Source organism: Rosa rugosa, chromosome 3, assembly GCF_958449725.1.
Source record: "Rosa rugosa chromosome 3, drRosRugo1.1, whole genome shotgun sequence".
NCBI classification, from domain to species: Eukaryota; Viridiplantae; Streptophyta; class Magnoliopsida; order Rosales; family Rosaceae; genus Rosa; species Rosa rugosa.
In genome coordinates, this window is record NC_084822.1 from 2941623 (window position 1) to 2956398 (window position 14776).

Below are 14776 nucleotides of genomic sequence, written 5' to 3' on the forward strand. Positions count from 1 at the left end.
GCCATTTTAACACCCACTTCTCCTCATACTGGGTTCTTAGTTTTCGGCTAGCCAAGGATTAAAGCCGAAAGTTATATTCTTTTGTCCGTCAAGGTCTGCGTTTGTTCTTATTTTGCCTCTCTATTTACAAAAGTGGAATGCTGAGCTTTTATATTTGATCTCGCAGATTCTAATGGTTGTGGTTTTATTGAATCAATAGGAATATCCGATTGAACTGGCACCCATTTGATCAAGTCGGGGGATTTGATTGAGCAATCAGAGATCTTTGAAGGATTGAGCTCTGGGTAAGCTTCTTATGCTTTATTGGCTTTAAATTTTGGTACATGCAGTTTTGGGGGGCTTTAATCAATTTGGGATCTTCATTTTTGTTTAGATTGTAAAACTCTATAATCCAAGAATACTATCAGCTTGGTTAATATGATAACCATATATCTAATGCCATTATTAACTGATAACCATCATCCTCTCCACCCAACTAGAGCTCTAATATAAAGCTAAGGTCCGAACTTCATAGGCTTTAACACAAATGTTTCAATTGGAATCATTCAGATTATTAAAACACAAAGATATGTAGGCTTTATTAATATTCAATGTAAATTAAAGTGTTTTGTTATGTATTTGACTATCTCGGTGTTTCACTGTTAAATCTTTTACACATTTCTTTTAATTTCACTTTAGACCTATTGTGCATTGCTATTTATTAACAATGAACAAAAGCATGGCCTTCATAAAAAAACCCGTTGTGCATTCCAATTTCAATTTTACAATTGATAGTGCCAGTCAGAAGTGATGAATGACATTAGCACGACTTTTTTCTGTGCTGGAACTGATTGTACTGGCTAAAAGACTATCAAATATTTGTTGAAAAGGTCAATCAAAATCTTTCAATTGATTTAAATGTATATGCAGATACTTGGCCTTAATGATGCTCATAATTCTTCATTGTTGCAGGTCAACTGTTTTATGGATGATTCAAAAAAAAAAAAAAAACTGTTTTATGGATTCTAAAGCACTACAGAAATAGCTGTTTTGTGCATTAACTGCATCAACAAAAAAATCAAAATCAGGTTGATTCTGGTGCTTAACTTTTCCCTTTACTGTGCATATAGAAAAGAAAAACTTAAGTGCAAGAATCAATCTGTTATGCATTATATTCCAACTCCATTGATAATATTACTCAAGTATCTGACAAAACATGCAACAACTTGGCTAAAAAATTAACCATCTTGATTAGTTATCTCTAAAAGTAAAATACACTTGCTTACTTTATTCCAGCAAGTTTTTGCCAATCTCAGATTTTGTTTGAACTTATTTTAAATTTAAAAATCATGACATTGATAAAGCTTTATGAGCAAGGGTGACTATTATCTACAACACTTCTCCCCCCTTTTCCAGCTATTTACTTTCATTCTCTTTTCTTCTATTTTGGTTGAGAATTTGGTTTGTTCTCCCACATATATTCAAAATCTGTGCAGTGCATAAAGGCTTCAGTATCTCCAAATGTTATGCAAGTTGGGCAACTTATCAACATACTGAACTTGAGAAGTAAACTGCATGGAAAAGACTTGTTGTTGTCTTTTGCTTTTAGATTCTGAGCAATGTTTAGAGTTGCTTTGTTTTGTAATTTGTTTTCAATGATTTTGGGGAAACACATCAAATCCTGATGGTCTGTATGTGTTTAGTTTGAGAAACACCTAGGAATTGAAACGGAAAACTAATTGGAAACAGTTTTAACAAGCTGCCATCGCCCTAGCTTTTACTAAATTGTCACGAGACTTTAGATTGTTATATCTTCTCATATCTATAAGACCTAGATTGATGGAGATGGATTTCAAGTTAAGAAACTGTAAGACATCATTAAGTGCTTGAATGCAGAAAGGACCAGGGGTCTTTTGAATTATTTGAATGGCTTAAGTGATTTATCCCTTTTTCCCAGCTTCTGCACTGAACATTGTAGACCACACTCCATTCTTTTTTTCTTCATCTTTTTTTTTTTTCATTTAGTTGTGTGCATATGTCCAGATTGAAGCCCTGGGTTAATGTAGCTTTTCCTATTGCTTTTGCAGACTATATCCTCAGGCTGCTGAGAAGGTTTCACAGATTGATAAGCTGTTTGCGCTTCCCAAACAAGATTCATAATTTTCAAAAGTAGAATACTTAACTATCATTAAGATTCATAGTTTTCAGTTCAATTTCTACAATGCTTTGAACCAAGCCTGCATTATATATTAGTAACCTTAAGTGATTTTTTGAGAATAGCCAACTTTGTCTTTCTTTATTTCTCACTTTCATCAAGAATGAAGTCAATTTCAGATTTTCAATTATGTTTTTCATGGTTGTAATTTGTTGTTAACAACAAATTCCGCGGCAAAGCGCGGGCGCCATTGCTAGTTTTGATTCTATGGCTGCAATAGAAACTGTTAGTTACTAATTTTCCAGTTTTTCCTGATCATATTCATCTGTTCACTGCAATTAGGTTAGGGTTTGGTAGTTTATACTTAAATCTATGTGAAATTTTGGAATATTGACGGCATTAATTGGATAACAGCCAGTAGGTGCTCAGGTCAAGAATGCCTGGACACGAAGTTGCCAACGATGACATGATGATCGATGAGTATGAACAGAAGCAAGTGAATGCTGTTCCTGATGGATTTAACTCTCAGTATCTCAAAATTTACTATGGTAAACAATCTTCATTCCAATTCTACTGAAATTAGCTACCTAATTGTTAGATTTAAGTCTATAAGCAGATCCATCATTTTCTCTTGTCGGGTCGATGGGATTGGTTGTTGTAATTTGTAATTCAATAGATATGAATATGTGAACATTTCTCTAGTTTATTTGCTGTTAAGATATGAATTTTGCGATGGTGTTTCAATTATCTTCTCGTTAAAAAAAAAAATGTGTTATTTGTGGCAGGAAAGCTCTTCCCATATGAGGAAATGTTTAAGTGGATGTCCTATGCAAATGGTAAGTCGCATTCTCTATCAACCCATTTCCTAACATTCCTTTCTTTTTGTGTGTTGTACGTGCACACCTGGAAAATGAAAGTTGTTTTTTCCTGGGAATTTGTAACCTGATTTCTGATTTTTTAGATGGCAAGCATCCTGCATGCAACCAGTCCTACTTTGGCCGGAGAGAGTTTTCTTTCACACTGGATAATGATGTTTATCTGCGGTACAAAACTTTCAACTCCGTGTCTGAGCTTGAAAATTCTATCAAAGAGAAGTGCCCCGTCAAAATAGATATTGGGCCTGTGTACAATGTTGATGTAAGCTTTTCATTACTTTACTTCATGACTTGAATTTTTATACTCTGTGTGTGTATGTACATAATGTTTGTCTTCTCAATTAAGTATTGAGAAAAGCCCTATATATTCTACTAGAAAAGCCTAAATGTCCATATTTCAAAACTAAAGCGCTAATGAGCAAGAAAAGGCCCTTATTATAGATAGGTGAATCATGTAGATCTTGGAATGCGTATAGAAAAAAGATTTATATGAAGTTTCAAAAAAATGCACACCAATAGATCCAAGACAATTTCTATGCATGGTGTTCTTGTTTTTCCTTTCTTTTTTCAAATTGTTGGTTTTAACTGTTGTGTATGGTTGTGTTTCTGATATGGCCATGTCTCTGGTTTCAGTTCTAATCTTTCTAATGTTTCAGCCTGCAAAGAGGCATTCCTATGCTCAAAGTGGTTGCTACCCCGAGGAGAGGGAACTGATTTTTGATATAGTAAGCGAATCAACCATTTGAATTATGAAGATTGTAAATAGTCAGAGTCTAACTGAACTTTTGACAATGAATGCTATACCACATGTTTGACAAATTATTTTTCCTCACAGGATATGTCAGATTACGATGATGTTAGATACTGCTGCTCAGGAGCTGATGTGTGCCTGGAGTGCTGGCCGCTTATGACAATTGCTATCAAAGTGATTGACACTGCCCTTCGAGGTAGGAATTTTTTTCATTGGCATTTGATGTATATGTTATTAGAACCATTGATTTTTCACTTTTGTGAACTTCTTTTCTGCAGATGACTTTGGTTTCAATCACATTCTCTGGGTATACAGTGGCCGACGTGGTGTTCACTGTTGGGTTTGTGATGGGAAAGCTAGAAGGTAAATCACTTGGTAGTACGTTTGATTCCTAAGATATGTAATGACACTTAAATAGTGATTTTTTAATTTTTTTTTTTGCAGGCTCACAAATGAACTGAGAGCAGCTATTGCTGACTATTTTCGTGTCTACAAGGTGGTATACTGTTTGAAATACATTTGGGTTAAAAGACACTTATATGTTATACAATTTTGTGAAAGTTGTTAATGATATACTTTGTTCAGGGCAATGAAAACAGTCATAAAAAGGTTTCTTTGATGGGCCCTGCTCTTCATCCATTCCTTGTGTAAGTGTTAACATAGACTGTTGGGTTTTGTGATACTGGATCCTTTGTTGCTTTCACTAAGATGTATTCATTTCTGCAGGAGATCATATACCGAAGTTCTTAAGGATTTCTTTGAGAGGACATTGCTTTCCAGTCAAAAGATATTTTCTACTGCAGAGAGATATGAAAAGATCTTAGATATGATTCCTGATGAATGTATACAACTTTTTCATGTCCTATGTGTCTTTGTGCTGCATCCAGAATTAATGTTCTAATTATGATACTTTTGTTATCATTGCAGCTGTCACTTCTGAGCTTCGGGGAAAGTGGCAAGATAATAGACGAACCTCCAATGCAAAAGAAGACATTAATGTTGCTCGTTGGGAGCAGCTGAAACATATGCTGCAATCTGGGAAACAGAAGGTACAGGATAGCAGATGTTTGTAAGTTTATTATTTAAAAGGACATTACCCTGGGACAAGAGTTGTCTTTGCGGTAGGATTTTGATATTTACAATTTCAATTAACCTCCTGAACCTAATTTTTCTCTACCTGATTGATTGTTTAAGATGCAAGGACTGCGTAGATGTGTGGAGGAGATTATGTTCTCTTATACCTACCCTAGACTTGACATGGAGGTTTGCACGACAACCCCCTGATTTGTTTTACTGTCTCCTTAGTTTCAACTTTCAACAACTAACTATACTATAGTGTACAGTCTCGGTTCTTGAAGTAGTGTGTCTAAACTACGTATATTACTCTAAACTAACTTTACACCATGTACTATTTAGCATCGCTACATCCTTTATAGTATGTGTCCTTTTTAGCGTGCCTAAACTGTAAAGTAATTTCAAAAATATGTCCTTGTAGATTTTCTTATGATATGTATTTGTTTGTGGTAGGTTTCAAAACATATGAACCATTTATTAAAGGCACCATTCTGTGTACATCCAAAGACAGGTTAGTGCCTGGGTTATTTAATATTGCTACCAGATATGATTGATTGTATTTTGTAAATGTTTTCAGGAACTCAACCGTTTAATATTTTAATAAGCGCTTGAATCTTCTTAAGATTGCTCTATTGATAGTTTCTTTGTTTTAGGTCGTGTTTGTGTTCCAATTGATCCCAACCGTTGTGAGGAGTTTGATCCTACTGCAGTTCCAACCCTTTCCACTGTATGTGATAGACCCATGGTTTTCTTCCGTTTCCATACATGTTTTCTTTCTTGGTGGTAGATTTTGCTATCTATAGTCAAACATTCTGCATATTCAACTATGTAACATGATATATTTGATATAGTTTTGAACATAACGTTGTTTTTTTGTCATCTCACCTGTTTTGCCCTGCCTCTTCAATGGCAAGAATGCTGGGAAGGTACAGGGCAAGTAGTACATATTCCTACTACATGTGGTCAGCTACATGAATCGCTTATTCCATTCTACTATATTAAGCATCAATCAAGTTTTACACATTCATCGTTTGTCCTTTCTTGTATTGTCAAGCATCTGAACATTTGCATTTTAGCTACATTCCAGTAATAGTTTTTTTGTTTGTTAGTAGGCTAGCACTCCATATCGTATAGCATATTTTGTTCTAATCATGTGGGCACCTGCTTGCTCTTTCAATTTTTATGGGTGATTGATCCCAGAAATTGAAAAGCATCAAGTCTTATTCTGCTGGGTAGTATGAGCTCTAGTTCAATTTTAATCTTAATGAGGTACAACCTTTTTGCAACTGGATATTTCTTTAATCTTCTAGTAATTTTGCCATATTCATCCTGAACTAGATGATTCCAAGCATTCATGTAGATGTTTTACATTGCCTTTTCATTCTGGTTCTTAACATGAGCTATGTTACTTGCCAATGCAATCTATTATCTTCTGAGATTTGTGGTCTCTTACATGGTTATGTGGAATTTCAGCTTATTGAAGAACTTAATAATGAGGGTTTGAGAGCAGAGGCTGATAACGGTACGTCAGTAGCATCACTTAAAGTTCATTTCGTGTAGGATTGCTCATACCTAGACCAACAGGCTACTCTTGGGTGGTTATGTTGTATGATTAGGCAACTTTGATGTAGGAAATGCTCCAGCAGTGTTGCTGCACTAAGATGCTACTTCTGTCTTTTCTTTTATGATTGATGGTCTTGTATATATTTTGCCTAACCACAGAACGGGATAGAGCGTCACTTGGAAAATCAATAAGATTCTTCCAATCATCATTTTTGGAGCCTTTGGTAAAATCTTGCAAGGTATGTAATCTCAAGTTTTAATGCTCTTGTTCTTGAAAAAAGACGACTAATAAATCAAGTCATGTTGTCAGGGCACCTTTACATTGTAGTGTTAAGCTTATTTCATTTGTTTTTCATTCTGTGCAGGAGGAGATGATAAGTTCCTACAATGCGAAACTGCAGCAGTCGAAGTTGCAGCAGTCAAAGAACGTGCTTGCTGCAATCTAGTTCATCTTTGTGGTATCCAACTTTCAGGACTTGTTTAGTTCGTGAAACTGAAATTTTCCAATTACATCATTAGGATTTATGAATGAAACTGACAGTCATGTAAATGTCATAAAACACCTTTGTGCTGCAACAGTTTCGCTTGCACATGGTTGCATCTTATTTCAACATTGTCGTTCGGTACAATGAATCATAGGAACTGTTGAAGCATACTCTGTCACAATCTTTCATTTTATCATCTTTTTCATGAAAAAACTGTGGAATGTGTATTACCCCATAGACATGTTTACATGCTTTGGTTTCTTGTCTCCCATGGGATCCGCCGATTTCTACTACGTAAGATTGTACAGACAACTGATTGATAAAAATCAAATGGAGATGATGCTACACGGAACTGCCTCCTCTGTGTAGTCATTCTTCAAAAGATGACTAAGCAGCTCATCTGAAGAGACACATAACGTTCACATGGTTCTTCGTTCCAATATGCTCACAAGGACCACAACCCTCATCCCCAAATCAATAGGAGATCAGGTAAGCCTCAGCTGCTTCACCTACGTGGCTTGCTTTAATATCATAATCTGGGAAATTTGAAGTACGCCTGTAAGTTGAGGTCTGTATTACTCATATTTATCAGTTTGGTAGAAGAAGAACTCTTACTCTTGCATCAAGAACTTCAAAATTCAAGGAAGTAGCCATTAATTTTTATTAATAACTGGATAATTTGTAGTAGCCATTAATTATTATTAGGAATAACTGGATAATTTGTATCACTGGCAAGTGCCCTGGTACAAAAACAAGGCTTAAATTACAGGGGACCCAAAACATAAAACCATATTAATTCCTTAGTTATTAGAAACCGAAGGAATCATATTTCAGATATGGCTCATCTCGTGCAGTACCATTTACACTTAGCGCACCAGTACCATTAATCTAAACCCAGATCAAGAGAAAATTAAAACTAAGCCTCTTTGGCTCTTTCCTAATTAGCAAGGACTTCCCTTCGAATCAACTCTGGGTCAAATGAGGAAGGATTGTTAGTGTGCATGAAATTATAGCAAAACTCATGCATCAACGAAGGATAATAGTCATGTTACGAGTTAAAAACTGTGGTGATGGTCAATGCTAATATGATGGTTATTCGCATATGAAAAGGTGACTACTACAACAACTTAAGTGGATCTACTTCACCATTTCCCTTGAGCTTGATGTTAATGCATTTCTATCTTCTACCTCTCGCAAAGCTAGTTTAAGCTATTCCGATATGTTTAGTCTCAACTATATATCATTCAAACACTAGTCAATTAAAGGAAATCGCTACCACTCGTCCTGAGGGGGAAAAAAAAAGGACTTCGGAATAAAAGAAAGGTCATGAGACCAAAGTGGACGTCCTGATTTCCACGGCCAATGTCCAGGGATCCTGGGGACTCATTCCGACTGAAATGAGTTTAAGGGGGTGGGTCTCGCTTCAACAGACAATTAAGCATGGTTTAGTAGTGAAAGCAACTTCCTCCATAATCATCTAGGCAATCAGATTTTGCGATTGTCATTTCATCGATCGTTGCTCATTCCCGTAAGACCGAAACTTGTATATGAAGGGGCTTTTGTTGGATGAAAATTAGGGTTATGCTATGAAAAGCTATGTTTGCAAATAGTTTCAATGGTCTGAAAACCTCCAGTGATGAAAAAGTAAGATTGATATTCAGGGCCTTGGTGAAAACCAAATTTCTTTGAGGATGTTAGAAACTTAGTATGTCACATCATAAAACTATATTAAGGCATGAGATCCATAAAAGCATAAAGTTTAGTGACAAGGTCCAAGGCATGTGAACTTGCAGTCTGTTGAACCGTTGTAATAATTGTTTGACCTTTTTAGCTTAATTGCCAACAAGATTTCCAATATCTTATCAACAAGTTTAGGCTCAATTCTATTGAACCCTGAACCGAGTGGGGGAAAGAATGCAAAATTTAAAAAATAAAAATAAAAAAAACCTAGTTGGGTAGTTCATATATAGCTTGTGGTGGAACTCTACAATCCACTCAGAGATTAGGCAGTTCTGTAAGTAAGCCTAACTCTTCTCATGTCCTTTTTCTTGTATATTCTCAATCACCTTAATTAGGGGGATGTATTTGTCATTTAGAAATTGAATTGATCAGGCATTATAGGGCCTTTTCACAAATGTGTGCAGACAAACTTTTTGAATGTGTAGCTTTTAGGAACTACAACATGGGAGCAGATAACTCATTAACATTCTCCATGTCGATGCCCATTTCAAATAGAAAGAAGAGTACTTAAAAGGCCATGTGTCTAATAATTGACTAATAATTACTTGGAGTACATTCTATAATGATTTTCACTTACCAAACGTTAAAATAATTTTCCCTTACCAACATAACTTTTATTTAATATGTTGGTGAGTTTCGTTTGTATTAAGCTAAACTGTATGTTTAGTGAGTTTTGTTTGTATTTAGTTTCATAAACTTATCTATCACACGTTTTAAAGTAAAAATCGAGTTTATTGATCAAGAACACATATGACAGGCATGTCGACGATGCCATTAGCGAGAGTTTATAACAATAATCAGTCGATTATTGAATGAGTTTCTAAGACCATTTCTTCTTGTTTCAAATAGCTAGCTGGGTTTTCAAACTGAGAAAAAGGAAAAAAAAAAAAAAAATAGCTAGCTGGGTTTTCAAACTGAGAAAGGTAGGATGGACAGTTACATCAGAATGGACCCAATCAGAGTATGGTACATTAAAGACGTAAAGGTGTTATTGAAAAGGTGAATGGGGGTCGTCCTTGTAAAAGGACAAAGCTCGTGAAATGACACCCATGCATATAAACACATCTTTTTCTCTCTTCTTCACAAGGTCACCTTTTAGGTAGTTTACCTACAACATGACTTCGGGTTATCCAATTTAGTGATAACAAGCAGCTTTGTTACTTTCACGTCCAAATCGTTAGCCTAATGTATAAGAAAGATATCACTACAAAAATATTATAACATAGGTAAGATGTTACCCTATTTCTAACATGGTAAAAGAGTCACATAGGCAGATTCAAATGATGATGCGGGTATATCCTACCACAGAAATAAGCTTCGCTTAGACTTTTCCCTGGTACTGGAAATTGAGTTCGTAATCGTGCTTCAAGGTTGACAAAGTGTTTCTGCAAGGACCCTCTACACAAACAAGAAGAATATGAGAAATCAATTCCTTTCAATCATATCTTTTATCAAGTCAAATTTGTTTACCTCCAAATGAGGTATGAAGACGTTGAAGATCATCAGGTGAGCAAACATCTATCAGCGCATATACACCTGGTCTTAGAGCTTCATCTATTTCCCTCCAAGTCCATGGGATAGTTCAGACTACATATAAGGGACACTTCAAAAAAAAAAAAAATTATTGATTTTTGGAGATTGTAATTGGTGCATTTGCGCATACTTGATGTCCTCTGACTGATGCAGAATAAGATCAAATGATTAAAATACTTAATTTTGGGTTAATCTTAGGAACATTAAAAATTAGCGTGATATCTCGGCTGTTGGTTATCTCCCATTGATAATATCCTTGTTGTCCCTGGTCTATCTCTTCTCATTGTTTCTCCTCACTTAAACCTAATCTTCCCTTCTGTTCTGAACCTATCTCTAAATTCTCAAATCTGCCATTCGGTTCCACATCATTCATTTCATAGAAATTGGAACGGATGGCATCATTTCATACTCAAGTTTCTGGAGATTGGGAAAAAGAATATATGATATGAACATAGTATAGGAAAAGATGTTTTGGCTGAATGAATCAATTGTATTCAATCATGTAACATATATACAGAGCACCTACCATACATCTCGTGGTTCTCCAACAAGTTAGGAGACCAGTAAGGAAAGACAACTAACACAATTACAATTGGAATCAAAACTGTACAGATTATCCTATCAAATCAAAACTACTTAATACAAATATATTCTTGCATATCAAGACAATCCCAATTCAATACTGCAAGATTTACTTTCCAACACTCCCCCTCAAGTTGGAGAGTGTATATCAATAACTCCCAACTTGCTCATGAGCTGTTTGAACTTTTCTTTTCCCAAAGCTTTTGTAAACACATCTGCTAATTGGTGTGAAGAAATCACAAATCGTGTAACAACTTCACCTTTCACAATTTTGTCCCGAATAAAATGACAATCCATTTCAATATGCCTAGTTCTCTCATGGAACACAGGATTCTTAGCAATGTGCAATGCAGCCTGATTATCACAATGTAAAACAGCAGGACTTGGAACAGGCAAATGTAAATCAGTCAATAAATAGCGTAGCCAAGTAAGCTCACAGCAAGTACCTGCCATTGCTCTGTATTCAGCTTCTGCACTTGATAAAGACACAGTCTTTTGCCTTTTGGTTCTCCATGAAATTAAAGAATCTCCTAGAAACACACAATAACCAGTAGTAGAGAGGCGGGTAATAGGACAACCCGCCCAATCAGAGTCACAAAACGCCTTCAGGTTTAAAGAATTATTGGCATGAAGAAGTAAACCCTGACCAGGAGATGACTTCAAGTAACGAACAACTCGAAGGGCAGCAGTCATATGTTGCAAGCGAGGTTCATGCATAAACCGGCTAAGAATATGTACTGAGTATGTGATGTCGGGTCTAGTAACGGTCAAATAAATCAGCCGACCAACTAGGCGCCGATATGAGGCAGAATCTTTGAGTAATTCTCCTTTGTCTGAAAGCTTGGATTCTTCCATGGGAAACTCAACCGGCTTAGCACCCAAGTAGCCGCTATCTTTGATAATTTCCAAGGCATATTTGCGTTGAGATATGTAAATGCCTTTCTTAGAACGAGCTACCTCAATGCCGAGGAAGAATTTCAGATCACCAAGGTCCTTGATGCGAAAACGAGTATGGAGGAACTGTTTCAGAGCATTAATAGACTCCATATTGTTTCCTGTTATCAGAATGTCATCCACATAGATTAACAATACAGTGAGAGATGTACCATGCTTGCGGACGAACAAGGAATAGTCAGCTTTGGACTGAGAGAAACCAGCAGCAAGAATGGCCTCTGTGAACTTAGAAAACCATTGACGAGAGGCCTATTTGAGTCCATACAACGACTTGTGAAGGCGACACACTAGATTCTCCCCCTGTCGCCGAAGACCAGGAGGAGGAGACATGTAAATTTCCTCCAATAAATCACCATTCAAAAAAGCATTATTGACATCTAATTGATGTAAGGACCAATTTAGACTAGCAGCAACAGCAAGAAGGCAACGAACAGTGACCATTTTGGCAGTAGGAGAAAAAGTATCGTGATAGTAGATACCTGCGGTCTGAGTAAAACCCCGAGCAACAAGACGAGCCTTATAGCGCTCGACAGAACCGTCAGCCTTGCGCTTGACTCGATACACCCATTTACAGCTGATTGGGCGTTTTCCAGGAGGCAGAGGAACGAGACTCCATGTCTGATTATCAATAAGAGCTTGAAGCTCAGAATTCATAGCTTCCTGCCATTTTGGATCAACTGATGCAACCTCATAAGAAGTCGGCTCCTCATCCCGACTAACATTAGCAATATAACTGAGGTGAGCAGGTGAATACCGATCATATGAAATGTAATGACAGAGTGGATACCGCATACCTGGTGTGAAACTAGACAAGGCCGAGGACAATTGATGCGGAGGCAGAATCACCTGCGAGCAAACGTAGTCCTTTAGGCGAACGTTGGCTTCTCGAGAGCGCTGAGAATGACGAAGCGGTTCGGCGGGAACAATGGGAAGAGGGTCAGGTTGAATGGCTTCAACTGGTTCGACATCAACTGGGGGTTGTTCGGGTAAATCGACGGAAGAAGTGGAATTAGGAGAAGGAGACGAATGGGTGGGGGCCAAAGAAGAGCCGGGCGACTCAGGCGGAGGAGGAGAGGACGGCGCGATCGCCGGTGCTGGGACTGTAGGGCGGCGAACATAGGTTTTGATAGTGGAGGGTGGCGGCGGAATATGTGGTGGAAAGGGCAGTGGATTGGGTGGTGGAGAGGGCGATGGATTGGGTGGTGGAGAGGGCGGTGGAGTATGTGGTGGTGGAGATGGCGATGGCATGGTCTCTGAATCGGGGAAAGGAGAAGAACGCGTGTTTGGTGAAGAAGAAGGACTGAAGAAAAGGTCAGAGACTAAAGGGAGAGGAATGGGCTGGGCCGTTGGATTTGTTTCGGTTGGGCTTGTGTTTGGTAAATGGTGGAATTTGTCCTCAAGAAAAATGACATCTCTATTAGTGAAAATTTTTCGGGTCTCAATATCGTAGAGTTTGTAAGCCTTCTGTCCCATGGGATAACCTAGAAAAATGCATTTGGTAGCACGAGGAGAAAATTTTGAAGACGGATTGGGAATGGTTGCGAAAGCAATACACCCAAATACTCGCATCCGAGAATAATCAGGAAGTTTATTATGAACAATTTCAAAAGGTGTTTTCCGGTGAAGCAGCAAGGTGGGAAGACGATTGATGATATATACGGCAGTGAGGACACATTCTCCCCAAAAATTAATGGGTAGATGTGACTGAAAACGAAGGGCACGAGCGATTTCAAGGATATGTCGATGTTTCCGCTCAACGACACCATTTTGCTGCGGTGTATAAACACAAGAATGTTGAAAAAGAACACCTTCTTCAAGAAAGAAATTTTGTAATGAAAGAAATTCAGCCCTATTATCTGAACGAAGTTGTTGAACTTTTGTGTTGAATTGAGTGTTTACATAATTAAAAAAACGACGGAGTAAAGGTTGTGTTTCACTTTTGTGTCGCATTAAGAAAATCCATGTAAATCGGGAAAAATCATCCACAATAGTCAAAAAGTAATGAGCACCAGAAAGAGAAGGAATTTTATAACGTCCCCAAATATCACAATGAATAAGAGAAAAACACTTCGAAGTTGAAATTGAACTGGAAGGAAAAGGTTGGCGAGTTTGTTTCGCCAATGGACAAACGTCACATTTATGATTAGAATCAAAATTAAAATGGAGAGAATTATTAGCTAAAAATTGGAGACGAGCAGAGGAAAGGTGACCCAAACGACGATGCCAAAGATCAGAGGATATGATGAGATTGCAAGCGAAGTGAGAGGAAGGAGAAGTTGAAGCCAACGCCACAAGGTAGTAGAGGTTACCACGTCGCTTACCCACACCAATCATCGTCCTCGTAGCCAAGTCCTGTAAAATACACCAAGATGGGAAAAATGTCACTGAACAAGATAAATCATCGATTGTTTTGCCAACAGACATAAGATCAACTCTAAAACTTGGCACACAGAGGACATCATTTAATTGAAAAGAATCATTAAATTGAATTGATCCAGTCATAGATATTCCAGCCGTGTCTCCACTAGGTAACGAAACTGGTGCCAAAGAAGGATGCTTGATATTTGTCAATGATGTAGGAGAAGAAGTAATATGACATAGGTCTACACCAACCTCGCCCCTTCTCCACCAATCAAAGGCCAGCATTAATCTTAATTTAGAATAAGGCACCATTATCAGTTTTAACTAATTAATCTGCTCTGCCTTTTTTTTTTTTTTTTTTTTTGAAATAGGGTCAATACGGCTGCCCTCAAGTCTTGACCATTAATGAAACCTCAGAATACATGGGGGGGGACATGATACCTAAACCCCAGATTACAATAAGCATGAAGAGAACAACCCGAGATCATAACGAGAGTCTCTACAGAAAATATGTATTCTAACGAGCACCAATTAGCGAAGAGTGCATCATTGGCTGCTCTGCCTTTTATGTTCACTGGGAAACAACAAATATATTTCAAGGTAGCAAAAATTACCTTTTGATGCCTGTTTTGCGGGGGCCATATCCTGAATAAACCCGTATGTAATAAGCTAAAAAGTGGTAACAGTGTGGACCAAAGACCTCTTTTTGATGTCTTAGCTGCAA

The 14776-nt window shown here is 37.4% G+C and overlaps 2 protein-coding genes across 2 annotated transcripts in view; one reads left to right on the forward strand and one right to left on the reverse strand.

Annotated features, from left to right (window-relative positions):
* Positions 1-14776, reverse strand: part of LOC133737066 (uncharacterized) — a 104351-nt gene that overhangs the window by 58458 nt on the left and 31117 nt on the right. The window contains exons 5-7 of the mRNA XM_062164691.1: positions 14667-14770; positions 10093-10184; positions 9926-10020 (exon numbers count right to left, since the gene is read on the reverse strand). The gene's annotated coding sequence lies outside the window, so the exon portion shown is untranslated. The remainder of the gene's footprint in view (positions 1-9925; positions 10021-10092; positions 10185-14666; positions 14771-14776) is intronic.
* Positions 32-7302, forward strand: LOC133741473 (uncharacterized). Its single transcript, XM_062169376.1, has 19 exons — positions 32-93; positions 200-284; positions 2067-2148; positions 2549-2682; positions 2920-2970; positions 3096-3271; positions 3666-3734; positions 3845-3956; positions 4039-4123; positions 4205-4256; positions 4346-4407; positions 4487-4602; positions 4688-4809; positions 4955-5023; positions 5288-5345; positions 5488-5561; positions 6308-6356; positions 6557-6636; positions 6763-7302. The coding sequence occupies exons 4-19, from the start codon at positions 2571-2573 to the stop codon at positions 6841-6843; spliced, it is 1368 nt and encodes a 455-aa protein (XP_062025360.1). The 5' UTR covers positions 32-93; positions 200-284; positions 2067-2148; positions 2549-2570; the 3' UTR covers positions 6844-7302.

Excerpts from the sequence above, each read along its gene's own strand:
- LOC133741473 (XM_062169376.1), top strand. The coding sequence starts at position 2,571 with ATGCCTGGACACGAAGTTGCCAACGATGACATGATGATCGATGAGTAT. Across the intron at positions 2,683-2,919 it reads GTATCTCAAAATTTACTATG|GAAAGCTCTTCCCATATGAG; the intron begins GTAAACAATCTT and ends TATTTGTGGCAG. Across the intron at positions 4,124-4,204 it reads TGTGATGGGAAAGCTAGAAG|GCTCACAAATGAACTGAGAG; the intron begins GTAAATCACTTG and ends TTTTTTTTGCAG.